Raw genomic sequence first — 14,067 nt, 5'->3', positions numbered from 1 at the left:
GTAACCAATTTCGTCAATAGAATTTGGTCAATTTGGCTATCATCGACAAAGTACCAATAATACCAACAACAAAGTTCGTACAAAATACAAAAAACCGGCCATGAGCGAGTCGGCGATAGGGTTCCGTAGCCATTACGAAAAAATTAAGCAATATTTTTCTAAGGATTTCGTATTTTGTAAGGAATATTCCAAGTTTTGGTATATTTTATACCTTAGGCTGCTATTTACTCTTAAACTACTAATAATTCTCATAATGCCCGGGCTTTATACATAATGCCCTTATTAATCACTGGTCCTTAACATACCTATATAGCCTATTCTTCAGGGTTCCGTAGTTTGCTTCTACTTTCTACCATAGTGGATAACCATGATTGATGATGCTGTCCGTCCGGTTGTCCGCAGAACGAAGTATGTTAAACGTTTTGAAAATTTTCAACAACCTCAAAAAATTTATAAGGTAACTAAATATCAAAGCTTCGACTACCCCCGAGCAAGGTTAAGGGGGCGGCCGGTGTCCTCCACGGCTGCCTACACAGATTTTAGTTCCGAAACGCGGTTATCAAACGCCGGAATTTACTGTGAATTCAGAAAGATTTATTTTTACTTATGCATCTGTTTAAGTCCTGCCTGGGCTTGACACTATATCCTATAGGTAAAATGTAACTAATCAGGCTATAGCATTAACCATCGCATTGCAGATATTTTAATACTTACGGTAAATATCGGAAAAGTCTTTTGACCCACAAAACTAACATAAAAAATAGTGATGAGCTGCTCTGTGCTGGTCGAAGCTACGAGCTCCTCAAATATTGAAGACGATTTGTACACGTAAGTATTTTTAAAGCATTAATTGAATTCAAATGGATTAAAAAACTTTGTGATAGTGACGTAGGTAATGGTCTGAGATCGATTATTAATATCAGCTGGACTTTTCCATGGCCTTGAGGAACGGCCTTGACGGTGTGTCTAATCAATCTAACTACAACAGATCTTCAAATGTTTGTGCCTTGACCATATTGGTGGTACATGACGGTCCTGCTTCCTTATACCTACTAAGATGTACACCTATGTTTGCATCTTGTAACTGAGTAAAAATTCACTAGGAAATGTATAGGTACTCGAATGTAAATTTTAGGACGTAGGTATATTACTAACACCTATTATTATGGATGATGTGTGCCAAATGTACAATAGTCCGAATTAAATATTTTTTTGAATCACAATATAAAAATAAAAACTCAATATTCTTTTAGTCGTAAAAGTTCTCACATTTCATACCTTAGAGCGTATTCAGATCCGATATCGGTATCGGACGCCGATACGACATCGGGGCAAGTATATATAATGTATGAAATACCGGATCGGATAATCTGAAAGACAGGCAATATTTCATACATTATTCCCCATTTATTCCTGTTTTGTACCTACTCGTATATGCTAATAAGTATATTCATACGTACCCACATATAAAAATAAATTATTATTTAACTGGTAAAATACCTAGCGAAAAGTGCTTACCTGTTGTCGCTGTCGGTCGCTGTTTATCTTCCAGGTGCTAGGATTGCGGCAGACTGAGAAGTGGCACTGACTTTTTTCCTGTTAGGTATTTTGATTCGTAACTTTCTATACTTTCGAAAGAAGTAACTTGCAAGTTTGAACCTAACGTAAAAATATGCGATCTGAGATTGTATAAAAAACTTGTAAAAATGCAAGTCTGTTACACTAGTCTTGACAAAAAAAAACTGAGACTGTGTGACAAATCTGTTCTCTGATAAGTAGTAAGTAACACGAATTTATCAGGGACTGGTGTGAAAACTCTCTTCTAGTTAAATAAAACTGCAGACATACATTAACATGGCATTATTATGTTTCAAGTAAGAATTACAAATGAATCTCGTGTTTCTTCCACTCCCGCCAAGAGAGCTCTGCGTTGACAGTTCTCTCATGTAGTTAAGCAACTTATTTAAACAAATATTCAATTAACTATTTTTGTAATAATATCAACGATGTGTAATAAATTAAAGAAATATTAAATTAACTTCATTCCTTTTACATTATTGTCTAAATAACCAGTATTTCATTTATTAATTTTATTGTGAGAAAAATATTGAAACGTGCCTATGAACATAAATTCATGACATACTGGTTTACAAAGGTTACTTAAAACTACTGAGTATTCTATATAATCTAACAGGTGAAACAGTCACATACCTACTATTGAGAAAGTTAGTTATGGCATTATGGCATTTAAATATGTAAGTATAAAAGTGTTTCGTGATAGGGTAACTAAAATATTGTTTTTTTACTTTTCATGATAAGGTAACGGCGCCTATTACCGTGGTACTTAAGGAAGTTTTCAAATGAGTCCCAAAAATTAAGGGTATCAAAGCTCCTTAACAAACGAGATTTTTTTTTTTATTTAAGAGCGTTTATTGAACTTTCAGTGTCTTAACTTTTTGGGCTCGTTTTAGTTATTAGTATTTGATAAAATAATTATTGAAATCAAAATACCCAAATCTTCTATTACCGTGGTAATGGACAGGCTGTGATTCCATTACCGCGAATTGAGCTTCTATTACCGAGGGTATAAAAAAACGGCAATTTTCTACCATCGGTAAAAGGAACGCGACACATGTTTTGGAACTTAATACCGAGGGATTAAAAAAAGGTAATGGCTTTGGTTCTGTATAATGTATTGTACACCAAATATTTTTTGAGAAAATTTAAATAAAAAACTAAAGTTTGATTCGAATAGTGTATCCAGCCCATTGTATTTTATTATGCTTATGCCACCAGTTATAGTTTGATGTATGCATGCTGAGTAAAAGTCACAACTTTATCAAAAAAATCTGCATTTACGGTACCCTAAATGTGAATTATTTTAACAGAAAAATAAAATGTCACTCGGTAATAGGGACTTCTTTAAGAACCTATTACCGACCCAAAGACAATTGAATGGGTCGGTAATAGATGCCCAAACATTCTATTACCGAGGGTTATGCGATCATACCATCGTTAATTGGCTTAATTTGGAGTATTGTAAAATCTAATTCCGACCTATAAAAACTATAGGATAGAGTTGTGTTTGAATTACAAATCAAATATACTTATTACATCCTTGCATATAACCAAAATTACATAACTGGTAAGTAAATATAAAATTTCATCGCAATATTTAAACAACTTGGCAAAATAACGGTTTCTATAGAAACTACAAATTCAGTATTGAAGTTTTTGCTAAAAAATAAGAGTTTGTTAATACTTTTCATACCACGGAAATAGTTTTTTAAAAGCGTGAATAGATCAAGATTGGAATAACTGTAACAAATTATATAAACGATAATTTATACCAAAAATAAAGCTTGAAGAACCAAAAATACCACTTTAACTATTACCGTGATATACCACGGTATTACAACCAACAGTTAAAAATGGCGCCTATCGCCGCTGTATTTTATTTTCCATTTTAATCGTATTTCCGGGCCAAAAAATATACAAAAAGTATTCAGAACTCGTACAAAAAACTATAAAAAGCCATTTAAAAACCATAACATTAGTTCAATTGCCATAAATATTTTGTAAAACACTAAATAAGATTCGAGTCTGCTTGTATGTGGTGTCACGCGTTAGTATGGCAAATCCTCTTCCGTCGGTGCCATTTCGGAAAATCACGAATTGCAAGATCTTTGATTCATGCACATACACTAGCGCTAATAAATCAGTGAGTCGACTAAATAAGCTTTTATCTTGTAAAATATATTTTTTAAGAAATCTATCGGTTTGATTATAAAATGCGTATTTTAAATTGCCGCGGTGATGGCCGTCGATTTCGATACCCCGGTAATAGGCGCCGTTACCTTAATGACAAAACTACTAAACAAAGTAACTAAAGCTAGGCAAAGTATATTTCTTATTGATCTGATAAAACTAAATTTTTATCGTTGAATTTAACTCTCTGATGACTATCAATAATGAAAATCTTATGGTGGTCTGCATTAGGTTAGGCAGGTAGATAAGTATTTTTGTTTTCGGTTTTTCATGTCAACCCGATACACGGTCAGCCTTGTCCAAAAAGAACATTAAAAATAATTTAAATGACAAATTTTTGGGTAAAAATATATTCCAGTGTGTGTATTTTTTTTGTAAATATAATCAGTATCCCCGACACGAGGTATCGGTAAGACACATAAATGCATAAGCGATTTTCGACACTCTTGTTTACAATTCAAATCATAAGTTTCAGTCTCCAACGTTCCTTGAATTGCTCACTGTAAAAAGATGTATAAAAACTCATTCTCGTCCTTGAATGTGCCTACTATTAACTCCATTAACCTAGTGGCCGCGTTTTACTGTTCCCCATGCTTGTCTTCATTCAATTCCGAAGTGTATTCTGATAATGTCCAAGTACCATATTGACAAACAAGTATGGACTAGGCTAATTATTTCCTTAGTAAAAATGCGAAAGTGTGTTTGTGTGTTTGTCCGTCTTTCACGTCAAAACGGAGCGATGGATCGACGTGTTTTTTTTTTATGTGGAGATAGTTGATGGTCCGGAGAGTGACATAGGCAACTTTTTGTCTCTTTGTAACCCCCCACCCCGCTAAAATAGGGGGTTGAAGTTTGTATGGAGCTTTCCGCAGTTTTTAAGGTAGAAAGCTAAACATTCGTATGCGGACTCTTTGATAGATACTAACATAAAATACGTGCATCATTTTTTTTTGAAATCTGCCCCCAACCCCCTTAAAAGGGGGTGAAGGTTTGTATGGGACTTTCTTCAGTTTTCAAGGTAGAGATCTGAAAATTGGTATACAGACTCTTTGTAATAAGTACACGAAAAAATCTTGCGTCAAGATTTTTTTTTAATTCCCCCTAATCCCCTAAAAACAAAAACATTTAAACATACAAACTAAACTGTGTTACCCGCGGATTCCGATAGATGGCGCTATTAGGTTGTTAAAACACGCTTATGGTGCGTTTTCTTATGCTGTTAGGTCCGGGCATCTGTCCGCGCTTCACCTAATTATGAGTTTCTAAAAGCTCGAGAAAGGTGAAGGTGAATTCAATTTCGTGGCAGATTTTAAAATTCTTGCAATAATAGAATGATACTTACATTGTCTTAGATTGACAAATTAAGGATTTTAAAATAGAATTTCTCGGGATAAACGTAGCCTATGTCAATTAAAAACTGTAGCTTTCTATTAGTGAAAGATTTTTAACCCCCGACGCAAAAACGGGGTGTTATAAGTTTGACCGCTATGTGTGTCTGTGTGTGTGTCTGGCTGTCTGTGGCACCGTAGCTCCTAAACGGGTGGACCGATTTGAATGCGGTTTTTTTTATTTGATAGCAGGTTATTTAGCGATGATTCTTAGACAGGTTTTATTAAAATCAGTCCAGCCGTTTTTGAGATATTTAACTTTGAAATCACTTATTTCTATCTCCAGGGAATTTCGCATTTTCCCGAGGAAAAAATAGGTAGCCAATGTCAGTCAAAAAAGTAGCTTTCTATTACTGCAAGTGTTTTTTTTAATTGATCGAAAGGGTCATATCTATCTCGCGGGAACTATGCGATTTCCCGGGATAAAATAAGCCTGTTTCAATTCAATCAGGGACAGAGTAGCTTTTTTTCTTCTTTCTTTCACGTATTCTTCTACCGCGGAAATTATCCTATATCGTGTAGGGGAGACCGAGGAGAGTTGTGACAGAGGAGAGTAATGACAACGTCGATTTCTTGCAACTTACTTATTAACTGCTAGCGAGCTCGCAATAGCGCGCGTTTTTTAGTTCGTCTCAAACTATCAAACGCGTGCTACTGCAAGCTCGCTTTACAAGTAGTTAGTAAGTTTAGTTAATAAGTTCTTAAAAAGCGGCATTGTCACTACTCTCCTCTGTCACAACTCTCCACGGTCTCCCTTACGAAGTTGCGGGCAAAAGAAACACATATAGGCACATTAACGTTTTCTGGAATTCCACCCCTGAATATGTTAAACAGAAGTTCAAAGTTTGTACGAATTATGATTACTTGGGTCGATTTTTGAATTCCAATAATTTGCTCCATCTGTCTAAAACAACGACTGTCTGTATCCGCCACATAATCCTCCGAAAAATCAATCAAAACAGGAAAAAAAGGATCGTAAATAGAAAGTAAATCTATGTTAACTCAAATTTAACGCGAGCGAAGCCGCGGGCAAAAGCTAGTATATATATAGAGCCAGAATTAAAGAATTAATTTATAGTCAAATTGCCAATAATAAAGTAATTATTATCAAATTGCCATCTCAAATTGGCCATTTTACAATCATGCTCATGTATTATGAAAAATGACCAATTTATCACTTGGTCCACAACATTAGACACCCCAAAAATGTTTTTTCATTTTATTCTAGTTTAGTTGACCGCACTTAGTTTTGAATACCTTCATTATTTTAAAAGATATAAGTATTCTTGTGTTTGGCTAAGTCAGTATATTAGTACGTATTCTTCTTCATTTCTAAGTCTTCACTCATGATTTGTATTTGTCAGTTGCGCTTTTGACGTTTTTAGGAGAAAATCACACAATCACATTTACAGCAAAAGGGCCAGTATTAAATTATCGCAATAATATGTAACCTTGCTAAAATATTTAATTGGCGCCTGATGCAGTCGTAGCTTTTAGACTGGACACAAAAAAAGGGATTTAAGTATTTAATTTAATACAGTGTAATCGACTCTACTCTCGATTCTGAGGAAACTGCTTTCTGGCTTTCAGTAATTTAATTAACACCTTGTATAATAATACTAGCTTTTACCCGCGGCTTCGCTCGCGTTAACCATTAACATTTCAAAGAAGCAAGCAATCAAGCAAGCAAGCCAGCAAGCATGCAAGTGAGCATGTAAGCAAGCATGCAAGCAAGCATGTAATTATGCAAGGAATAGTGCAAGCAATCATGCATTCGAGCATGCAAGCAAGCATGCATTCAAAGCTGCATTCTAGTATGGAAGCAAGCATGTAAGTATGTAAGGAATAGTGCAAGCAAGCATGCATTCGAGCATGCAAGCAAACATGCATTCAAGCATGCAAGCAAGCATGCAAGCAAGCGTGCAAGTAAGCATGCAAGTCAGCATGCAAGCAAGCATGCAAGTGAGCATGTAAGGAAGCATGTAATTATGCAAGGAATAGTGCAAGCAATCATGCATTCGAGCAAGCAAGCAAACATGCATTAAAGCATGCAGCAAGCATGCAAGCAAGCGTGCAAGTAAGCATGCAAGTCAGCATGCAAGCAAGCATGCAAGTAAGCATGTAAGGAAGCATGTAATTATGCAAGGAATACTGCAAGCAAGCATGAATTCGAGCATGCAAGCAAGCATGTAATTTTGCAAGAAATAGTGCTAGTAGTAAGCATGCATTCGAGCATGCAAGCAAACATGCATTCAAGCATGCAAGCAAGCATGCAAGCAAGCATGCAAGCAAGCATGCAAGCAAGCATGCAAGCAAGCATGCAAGCAAGCATGCAAGCAAGCATGCAAGCAAGCATGCAACCAAGCATGCAAGCAAGCATGCAAGCAAGCATGCAAGCAAGCATGCAAGCAAGCATGCCAGCAGGCATGCAAGCAGGCATGCAAGCAAGCATGCAAGCAAGCATGCAAGCAAGCATGCAAGCAAGCATGCAAGCAAGCATGTGATTATGCAAGAAATGGTGCAGCAAGCAAGCAAGCATGCTTTTTAACACATTATTAAAAAAACGTTTCTGTAATGTGCATTCATCAGCAGTCAGCTCAGCGGTTAGAATACAAAAACAAACTTTTGGTCATCCCTTGGGAATGGCAATTTTTTTCGGGATAAAAAATATCCTATTATTTACCTGTTCGTTTTTAGGGTTCCGGAGCCAAAATGGCAAAAACGGATCCCTTATAGTTTCGCCATGTCTGTCTGTCTGTCTAGACACCCGTCCGCGGCTTTGCTCAGGAACTATCAATGCTAGAAAGCTGTAATTTTGCACGGATGTATAGGTAAACTATGCCAACAAAATGATACAATTACAAATTCAAAAACAATTTTTTTATTGTACCTCCCATAGACGTAAGGTGCAGGTGTTTTTTTTTTTTCATCCAATCCAACCCTATAGTGTGGGGTATAACCATTAGGGGTTTGTTTATACGATTTTGCGGTTCAGTGATTTGTTTGCGAAATATTCAACTTTAAAGTGCAAATTTTCATTACAAACGAGCGTCCCCCCCCCTCTAAAATCTAAACCGGTGGGTGGAAAAATTTTGGATGGTAGTCAGTAAGTATATCAATCTTTCAAGAAAAATTTTGGGCGTGTCCGACACGCTCTTGACCGGTTTTTTAAAGAATATAAAACCCTATCGCGAATAATTATTGGAGTAGACCTAACCTAAGTTATGACGTACTCCCGTCCCGTCCCGATGCACCGGCAATGTGTCGTCACGCTTGTTTATATAGGTACACGCCGATGGAATACCTACAGATTACGCCAAATTCGTCTGAAACAGACGCTAGATCTAAATGATTAACTTCCGTACTAACTAATATTATAAATAAGAATGTTTGTATTTTTATCCGTCTCATCGAAATATCATATGATTTTTGGCATAGAGATGTTTCATGAGCCAGAGTGACATATTTAGGCTACTTTTATCCCGGAAAAATGCACAGTTCCCTAGGGAACAGCGCGTGATAACCGAATTCCACGCGGGCGAAGCCGCGAGCAAAAGCTAGTAGTAAATAACCCTCCTTCTTTGCAGTCGGGTAAAAATAGGGTCGTTCGTAAAATTTTGTTCCCGTCTTTTCTGTCTGTAGACACGAAAAAAGTTAACGGTTCACAACGAACAATTTTTGTTTCAATGTGCTTGTACGGCGTCTTCCCTACTTTTATTCCGTTTAAAGAAATCATAATTTTGATTATATAACTTCTTAAAAAAAAATTTTCGTTTCTTATTTTGTGTATCCCAAAATTTTAAACCAAGGAAACACTAAAAAAGCCAAGTTACTACAGGACACCGAAGTGATTTCGCAAACAAAGTAGAGGGCAAATATTTTTAGAATTATTGAGCGAAGCCTAAATAAAGCATTGTCGTTTTCTACTGGCATGAGACTGGAAGACAGCCCTCCAGTTTTCTTTAGCTGTTCAGTTTTTTAGGTATTTATTACTCTTACATAATAGTACATTACTGCAGAGGTCATGAAGTAAGGGATTAAGGGACGAGTTCGGAGTAGAAGGCCGAGTCGTAGACGAGGCCGGATAAAACGAGTCCAGCAATCCCTGTTCTGGCCGAAATTTGTATAGTGCTTTTCTCAAACAATGTGAGGAAATATTTCATCCATCCATCCGTCCGTCCGTCCGTCCATGAATCCATGCATGCCTCCATCCATCCATCCATCCATGCATCGCATCGCATCGCAATATCGCAAATGCTTACAGAGTGGTGGTTGGTTGTTTGTAATTTTTTCTTTGTCAGTTTAATGTTAGTAAGCAAATTTAAAAAGTTAGAGCAGCGGACAATAATGGATTTTCATACATATTTCATTACCTAGGCCAAGAAGTTATGTAGGGAGGTGGTAGGGAGCCATAAATGAGAAACTTCATGTCTCCATTTTGTGACATTAACGCATACATTTCCGAGCATGTTTGAGAAAAGATTATTAAAGGCCAGAGTAACTTACAAATAAATCAGGATATAACGAGTATATGTATCTAGTTTGGTATATAGGTAGTCATAACTTGCTACATTCGGAAGCAGTGTCAACGATCGTTAATTTTTTCAATTTATTGTTCGCAGCTTTAAAGAAGAGCCCAGTTCGCCGGAGCCAGCAAATTCACCAGGTACCTACAGTACAATCTATTACTTGATTATACGGCACATACGCTTGCGTGGTTTAGAGCTAGCCATACCTATAACCCCGAATTAACCATCAGCCCAGGGTAAAGTAGTGTCAAAATGTCGGGAATTGCACTCCCCAACACAGGTTTAACGAATCCAAATATAGCACTACTAATTCATGGCATGACAAGGAATCCAAGGCCCATTTGGTATTTATTCTAGATCCCTAAGATGTACAAGTTTTCAGACTTTTATTCAAATACAAAATTAAAATCATTATTGCCAAGAAGAATGCGCCGGCCGCAAGAAACTTGGCAGTCTTTTTTTTTTAAATAAAATAATTATAAATAAAATACTTAAAAACTACAGTATAATTAAAGAAAAAATTACAAAAAAAGAATAATAATAATACAGGGATGTATAGAGTCCCTTAGTTACAAATCTAAACACTTAACTATACCTACGTCCAGTGGAAGTGTAGAATGCTTCCACCGTCATAAATTAAAAAAAAAATGATTCTGAAATATACATTTCAGGTCATTTGGATACCGAAGGCGTTAGCTCAATATTCATTTAATGTATCATCTATAACATTAAGGGGCTGTTTCACCATCCATTGATTAGTGTTAACTGGCGGTTAGGTGTGTTGCCGTCTCTATTTGTTTTGTTCGAATAGACGGAAACGGCATCACATTTAACCGTCGGTTAACGCTAATCAAAGGATGGTGAAACAGCCCCTAAGTCTAACATAGCAAAGTCACAACAATGTTATGATTGGTTTTTTGGACTCTTTTTGCAGTATCCCGTGAAAACCATATCGAAAATACAAACTGAGACATGGATGCACAGAAAAACCAGAAAATCGATTCCCAGCGCTGGTCTCTTTTCTGGTTTTTCTGTGCATCCAAGTCTCCGTTTGTATTTTCGAGACAACAATGTTAGACAAGTACCTAAACATTGCTTAATGTGGGGTAGCAAATATAATGCTTCCGCTATCAAATAAAGTAATTGTTATAACAAGCAATCCCTCATGTTTTAACGAAGTTCAAGCACCTTATAGGTCCGTTGAGAAAAACGCTTCGACTCCAGTTGTTGCCTACCTGGAGTTGTAAACTTGCCGGCAAGCGGATCGCGCCACACGGCAAGCGAGTTGGTAGATACCTTATCTCAAGCATTTCTCTAGCTGTTGAACGCTTTTACATCTTTTACATCACGTCAAAACCGCGACCATCCGGAAAACCGTGATCTACTCTGCAAAATTTCCATGTCAAACATAAACAAAATGGATCAGAATTAACTTGCAAGACATCAGTGAAGTAACCAAAGGCTAGGTTAAATTATTTGTTAAATTTAGATACTAAGTACTCTGTGATACCAGATGCGCGGAACAAAAGAGGAAGTATAAATCTACTTGAAGGTGGACAGTCACACAGTGTTTCAGAAATGATAACGGACAATAAAATAGTTCAAGACTAAAAAGTAAAAAATAATTATGCACTACCTAGCTGTAGCCCGCGACTTCATCTGCGAAGAATTCGTTTATCCCTATTCCGCTTTGACTGTGCTGATTTCCCGCAGAATTAGGCTAAGTTAATTTAGTATAAGTACCTAGTAATATTTTTTTATCTAAGCGCCGTCGGTGTCGGGGGACCGCTAAGGTTAATACTTTAAAAAATACAACATATGTACTTTAGTTTCCTGTTAACCTTAGCGGTCCCCCGACACCGATGACGCTTAGATAAAAAAAAATACTAGGTAGGTACTTATACTAAATTAACTTAGGCTAATTTTGCGGGAAATCAGCATAGTCCCCGCGGGATAGGGATAAACGAATTCTTCGCAGATGTTGTCGCGGGCAACAGCTAGGTACGTAGTGCATAATTATTTTTTACTTTTTAGTTGTATTTTTTGGCGGAGTTTTTTTCGGCCTTTTTTTATTTTTGCTGGTGTTTTTTTGTGTTGGGGGCTTTTTAAAATTTAAATTTAAGTTTTTTTATTTCATGTATTTTAAACTGGTATATTTTTTTTAAAGTGTTCTAGTGTGTTGGATATCCTGGCTGCAGCATCAGCTCATCGTGTTGCCACCATTGCATTTTATGTAGAATCAAATACTGATCAAAAGGAATCAAACAGGACATATCTGCTATTATTTTTTCAAGAGTATACCTACTGGTGGTGTGTTGAAAAAAAAACGAATTCTAATCGGTCCACCCGTTTAAGAGCTACGGTGCCACAGACAAACACAAACACACAGACACAGACACACGGTTAAACTTATAACACTTGACAAAAGTGAAATATGTCATTTAAATCTTTTTTCTAATGATGTTTGCTATTTTGCAATACATGTCATATTTTTTCTGAGTAATAAGGAATTCACCTATATACTTTTCACTAGATTCCTCTGTATACCAACAATATCAGAATTGTAATGCCTGCCTACCTACTTGTATTTAAGTGCGTAAAATGCATAAAAAAGATATGTGTACTATTTTCTTTATTCATTTAGTGACAATCTGCTTGGGACGTTTAAAAAATTCCATCTAAAAATTCACAGTAGGTATATATTTTACGTCTTAAAAAATCGCTTGCATTGAACACCAGCTTTTAGCTATCGAGTTATTAGTGCGATGCACCCACGACGAGGGGATATTTCCAGGCAGTCGCGTGATGAAACTTGCAACTCGCACGTTTCATTAATTGGTTTCAATTATCTTTACCAGCTCTTTGATACCAACTTTACTAATATTATAAATGCGAAATTAACTCCGCCGTCTGTTACCAGCTGATACTCCGCACGCTTAAACCGCTGAACCGATTTAGATGAAATTTGGTGTGGAGATCATTTTAGACCCTAGATATATATAATAGTTGTATTCCGAAAAATTGCATTAGAGGTACCCGAAAAGATAGGTAAAAAAATTCGCGGATTTGGTTTTTTGAATTAGACGAAGTTGTGGGATCTAAGCATAAGTATAAAGTATGTTTCTGTGGTAACATTGAAAATCCTTCTTCTGATGTCTATTTATGACGACTTTTGCCAACGGAAGTGGAGAACCCCCCCCCCCCCCCTCCTCTATCAAATGGAAGCTGCGCTTCCTCGTTTGATTAAAAATGCGCTCGTGCGTAAGAAAAAATACTTAACTGGAGTAAACCGTGATCCAAAAAAGTTTGTCCTTATGTGAACTCAAGGTCAGCAAAAGTAAGTCCTCGTGTACTTCACAAAATACAAATCAGTTATAAGAATAACTGCTGAATGTACTTGGCGGAGTACAAAATTTCAATTAAATATGAACTTTAAATATAAATATGTAAGTAATATGAAAAATCAAAAAACAGGATTCTCGGTTCGGTCTGTAGAACTATGTATGATCTGTGGTATGATAAAAAAGTCAGGACTTACGAGGCTAAATTTAATAAAAAAACTTTAGGTACTTATCATGCACAAAATGTATTAAGGTAAAATAATAAATAGTATAAAATATATATTTTGCTGTTATTATATTGTAATTAGATTATTTTATTATTTCCCTATACTTGACAATCTGGACTGAACGTACCTACTTAATGTTTCAGCTTAATATGTTGAAGAGATTTTAATGATGATAGGCCATAAAAACCGTGGAGCTGCGCATAAAGAACCTCTTATTTAACGTACTTCATTATAATTATGGCGCTTCGCACCTTGGCGCGACTCTAACCTAATTTAATGTTATACTTACCTAATTCACCGCACCTACTCGTATCTCAACTTGTGACCACCAGAGGTGATTTTTAATTACTAGGTACCTACTTTTTAAAGTGGTATTTTTGGTTAATGGTTAAAGCTATGTTTCCACCAATATTGTGTAAGATGTATTGCGAGGGATGTGTTTTTCGTTAACCAATAGAAACGCTTCATTTACACATCCACGCACAGCACATCTTTGGTGGAAACAGCTGAGCGGAGCGAGGCGAGGTACCTAAATGAAATGTTGCTATTATATTGGTTAATGAAAAACATATTCCTCGCAATTATTGGAGAAAACGCTGCTTAGGTTTAGGATGTTTAACATATAAATATGTTCGATATGCCAATGTGGCTTGGTGGTTAGAAATTATAGCCAGGAAACATTTGTAAATTAGATACATAATATTACAAGTTAACTGTTGACTGAATATTGGTTTAAATTGTTGACCATTATAATATTATTAAAGGAACAAGGTTTGCAGCTTGAGTTTCATTTTGTTTACTTATATGCCGTCTA

The 14,067-nt window shown here is 36.2% G+C and overlaps 1 protein-coding gene across 1 annotated transcript in view; it reads left to right on the top strand.

Moving 5' to 3' along the window:
- Window positions 1-533: 533 nt before the first annotated feature.
- LOC141432422 (ecdysone-induced protein 78C-like) overlaps window positions 534-14,067 on the top strand; it is a 50,878-nt gene continuing 37,344 nt past the window's right edge. Inside the window, exons 1-2 of the mRNA XM_074093985.1 lie at window positions 534-828; window positions 9,779-9,822. Of these exons, the coding sequence (XP_073950086.1) occupies window positions 767-828; window positions 9,779-9,822 (106 nt within the window). The 5' untranslated portion in view covers window positions 534-766. The remainder of the gene's footprint in view (window positions 829-9,778; window positions 9,823-14,067) is intronic.

The sequence above is a fragment of the Choristoneura fumiferana genome, chromosome Z (genome assembly GCF_025370935.1).
Source record: "Choristoneura fumiferana chromosome Z, NRCan_CFum_1, whole genome shotgun sequence".
Taxonomy (NCBI): domain Eukaryota; kingdom Metazoa; phylum Arthropoda; class Insecta; order Lepidoptera; family Tortricidae; genus Choristoneura; species Choristoneura fumiferana.
This window is presented reverse-complemented; position numbering and strand designations above follow the sequence as displayed.